At 37.2% G+C, this 4,507-nt stretch overlaps 1 protein-coding gene across 1 annotated transcript; it reads left to right on the top strand.

Annotated features, from left to right (window-relative positions):
• Positions 1-3,044: 3,044 nt before the first annotated feature.
• LOC110621814 (ethylene-responsive transcription factor ERF087) lies at positions 3,045-4,186 on the top strand. Its single transcript, XM_021766122.2, has one exon. It carries the CDS (start codon positions 3,169-3,171, stop codon positions 3,991-3,993), a length of 825 nt encoding a protein of 274 aa, XP_021621814.1. The 5' UTR covers positions 3,045-3,168; the 3' UTR covers positions 3,994-4,186.
• The last annotated feature ends 321 nt before the right edge of the window (positions 4,187-4,507 follow it).

Here is a 4,507-nt window from a genome sequence, read left to right as displayed (position 1 = left end):
TTGAGGGGTTTGGTGGTTCAGTGTGGGTTGGAGCTCGTTAATACTGAATCCTTCAGCTACTAGGGATATGCTGAATGGGGTATTGAGTCCCCTTTGCTGCAGCATCTGCCCTAGCTAATAAGTAGTGTTTTGGAAAATCATATTTTGTAACGCTTGGTCAGATAGGGTAGTTCAGGACATGGTCCCTGCCGAGCTTGGCGAGGGGTTGAACAACACAAGTGGTTGGTTTAGTGGGGCGGTAGGGCTGGAAAATGAAAACTGTGGTCCTTCTTGAGCAGAACTCAGGTCATTTGAGGTATTTCCGGTATGGTTTTCACCGTGATTAGCCATGTAGAAATTAGTGGGTATAATGAGGATGAGAGCTTCGGTGACGAAAAGATCTCTTTCATCCTCACAGACGGCACCAATTGATGGTCTGAGATCCAATAGAAGGTTGGATTAGGATATGTGTCTGTTAACTTAGCCCGAATGATTCAAGCCTCCCTTCCTTTATTTTGTTTTTTTCTTTTGTCCTCTAGTGACATATAATTGCCAACCTACTATAGTACAACATGTCGTTGTCACGCAGAGCCGTACGTACGGACGTACTATGTCTTTTCCATTGTCAACCGGTCATTTAATTCCCTCTAACGCCTGTGTTGACATGATCCCGAATGTGTAGGGGTTTGTTACTCCATTGACCCATCAAGTCAGTTGAGCTGAATCTCTCTTAATTGGGTTCGAGCCCTGCTCTATCTGTCCAACGGGTGCGGAGCTTGGACCGTGCTTATATGGATAGACCGACGCGTTGGGCTTTCACAGTTTTGTAGTCTGGTCTTTCCTCATAGGTTCAGCTGTGATATGAGTATCTGAAATCTAACCGTTATTAATATAAATAAAAGTATATTTTTTTATAATTAAATTAAAATTAATTTTTAAAAGGTATCATTCTCGCCAATCCCTCCTTAACTCCATTAGTGGTTAAATCAGAGAAAGAGATGGCGATTGTACTTCATTAAAAAAGAGCAGAATCCTCATTATTTCCTTTAAAAATAAAATTAAATCGGTAAATAATTGAATTAATTTTTAATTCGATTTTAAAACTAAACAGGGCTCACTCCAGTACTATTTCAGTTGAAATTAATGAAATGGGTGCCAATTGCCATAAAAGTATTATTGTGTCTCTCCTCGAAACTCAATGCACATTTTTGACCTATGAATCAGACCTGGTAGCAAGTGGGAACTAAAATTTGCAAGGTTCTGCGGGTTGTCTGAACCCAATCCATCTAAAGCTTTAAAGTCATGTCTACTTATATTATACGTACTAGCTAGGCCGGATACTTTTAATTTCTTTGAGAACAATTTTTTTCCCCTTACATCCGAAGGACTGCAAACATATTGTTCACATTTCATTTATATATCAATTATTGATGTTGCTCTGATTTTCTTTGCAAATATAGATGTCGGATTTGTATAAGCAAAATGATAAAAAATATAGGATAGTTGAGTTTGGATAGTTTCTTCAATATTTAAATCGGTAGATGATTGATGAAAATTAATAAAATAAAAAAAAATATTTTTTCCCTCTAATAAGTTTATTTACCACAAATTTGAATTAGTAAATAACATTAAACTAAATGAGTAATCTAAAGTTAATTAGAAACGTGGTAGATTGGTGGTTTATCTAGTCATGCTAAAATCTCCATCGCTCCTCTTAATCTCTGTATACCATATAGGTCTTTCTAGTAATTGTTTTGATCGAAAAAGCTAACCCTCTTGCGCTCTTCTCACATGCAACCCAACAAACCTTTTCCTATACCAAATTGGTGCTCTCCATACATACCTGACAAAAATTATAAAATTGTGAAAAAGCAGTTTCCAGGGAATTGAAAACAAGTAAAAAGCAACCCATTAGGTTTGAAAAGCTGAGAAGAGATTGTGGAACATATCATTATATTAGGGCTCAAATCGGAAGCACATGGCTGAGATAATGATATTCCCTTTGTGTTCCACGTAAAAGTCTCCATATAAGTAATTCTATAGAGCTAGCTAGGGTAACATGACCTTTTTATGAGCGTGCGTGTATTATAAAATTCTTTTTTTTTATTACATATATATGTATATTACCCTAAAGATTAAAGGTGGGTTAATAAAAATTAAGGGGCAAAAAAGGTTTCTGAATAGTATTGGGATGATGGGTACTGACAACTGCATGATCATGGGAATGATCATTGGATTTGAGTTTATGTATTGAGCAATCATACGGAGCAGGCTGGTTCTTGCAGCTCTTTTTGGGTTTGGAAAATGAAAAAGAAGCATGCATGCTTGCTCTTAAGTTTCAACTTAATTATAATTATATATCGGTGACTGATTTTGTTAGTACGATCCATGATTAATCTCCATTATGTTCTCACTCTCTTAGAACTTGGCATGTGACCAACTTTATTCAGATTTATTAATTATGACTCTTGATATAAAAGACATGTATATTCATGGGATGTACTTTAAGAGAAAAAAAAAGAGATCAAATTTGAAGAAAAATTCTCCATGCGAGGGCCAATCATTGCAATCAAGCCATGCTCATTATTCATACCTCATTCATAAAGAGTTAATCAAAGAAATTAATAGATTAATTAAATAAATTTTATTTTTTTATGTTATATATTATTATTCATCTCTCAATTTCAAAAATACTACAATTAACTCATATGTAATTTATAGGAAGATGGTCTTTTCTCTTAATACATCTAAGCTTTTGTCCGAAGATAATCATATTATATTGTAGAGACATACACTCTATATACAATTATAGTATGGGTCGAATTTAGACATATATTGTAATAAGGTAATCATATAATGACTTTCCATGAAGAATTGATGGACCCACTCTTACTCCGATGATTAGCAACTGAAGTGATCATTAACTTTAAGAAACGTATAGGATGATAATGCTATAATTCCAATTTATCAAGGGCAAGCATGGTAATAATCACAATTAACTACGTGGTATTAATCCTTATTTAAACTCCTATCATGCAACGCCCGATATACCAGCTCTGCAATTATTCTCTGCAACTTCTATATATCTTCCACAAGAAGAGAAGGGGAAACGGTCTCTCTTAAACCAGCGGGCTTTAATTTTCCTCTAATCCAAACACCAATTCCATCATTTTTGTTTTATAAATTAACATGGATTTCACCAACTCATCGTCGCCTTCACCCTCGCCCTCAAAGACCAAAAGAAAGCAACAAAACGAGCAACAAGAGCCACACCAAGAAGTAAGGTTCTTGGGAGTGAGAAGAAGACCATGGGGCCGATATGCAGCGGAGATTAGAGACCCTTCAACCAAAGAAAGGCATTGGCTCGGCACTTTTGACACAGCTGAGGAAGCTGCCTTGGCTTACGACCGTGCCGCCCGTTCCATGAGGGGCTTCAAGGCTCGCACCAATTTTGTGTACTCAGATATGCCTGCTGGCTCCTCTGTCACCTCCATTATCTCTCCTGATGAAACCCAACACGAAATCTCTGCTCTTTTCGCTCCGGCGCGCCAATATAATCAAAACAGCAACACTAACCAGAACCAGCAGGTCCTCTTCACTCAGGATTGCACCTTCAATGCGTCATTTCTTTACGCTAATAGCTGTGGGCTGGTAACTGGGGGAGATGGATGGGTTCAGGGAGCAGAGGCTGGCGGGTCTTTTCAGCCCGTTAGTGCTACTATGGATGCTAGTGGGTCCAATAATTGCTCCGGCGACAGCATTGAGCTCCCTCCTTTGCCTCCCGATATGACCAGCTCTTGTTACTATGGCTCTGAAGTTAGCGATGGATTTTGGAAGGAGACCAACTTTTTTGGGTTTTCAGAGGAAGTGTCGAATGCAGCAAGCGGGCCGTACTTGGGCTTTGATTCGAACGAGTTTGTCCAGCAGGGCCCATTTCCCGGAAGGGCGCCGTCCGTTTCTGATACGGTGACGGAAGGGCTGGATCTTGGTTCGTCGTCTGCCTTCTTCTTCTAGCTAAATTTACGTTATCTATACTATAGTTGCGTAGTTGTGGTGGTGGCATTTTGATGTTGTGGAGATGCAACGGTTTGCTTTTGAATCCATTTCGTATTTGCTTTTGAATGAATGAAAAGTGTATGCCCTTTCGGGATTGTATATCTGTATTAATGATTGGCTTCCTCAAATTACTGAGTCATTCTTCTGTTTTTGAGATTTTCGATTACAAAGGTTAACAGGTGAAAATTTTTGTCTAAATCAAATTCACATAAATTCATAATATGAACATATGAATTTCGTGAATTCTATTATATATTTATATTATAAATCATATAAATTCGATTAAAATAATTCAATTAAAATAAATATTTTTGTTTACACGTAATTACAAAATCACAATAATAAAAAAAATTTGCCAATAGCAAATTAAGGAATTTGATACTGCTGTGTACCTCCTGGTGAGGGGTTGCAAAAATTTTATTCTTTTCCATTTCTTAATTATTGCTGACTTTTGGTAACCATATTTCTTTCC

This window comes from Manihot esculenta, chromosome 8 (assembly GCF_001659605.2).
Source record: "Manihot esculenta cultivar AM560-2 chromosome 8, M.esculenta_v8, whole genome shotgun sequence".
NCBI classification, from domain to species: Eukaryota; Viridiplantae; Streptophyta; class Magnoliopsida; order Malpighiales; family Euphorbiaceae; genus Manihot; species Manihot esculenta.
Note: the sequence above shows the minus strand (reverse complement) of the source record. Positions and strands in the feature narration are given on the sequence as shown.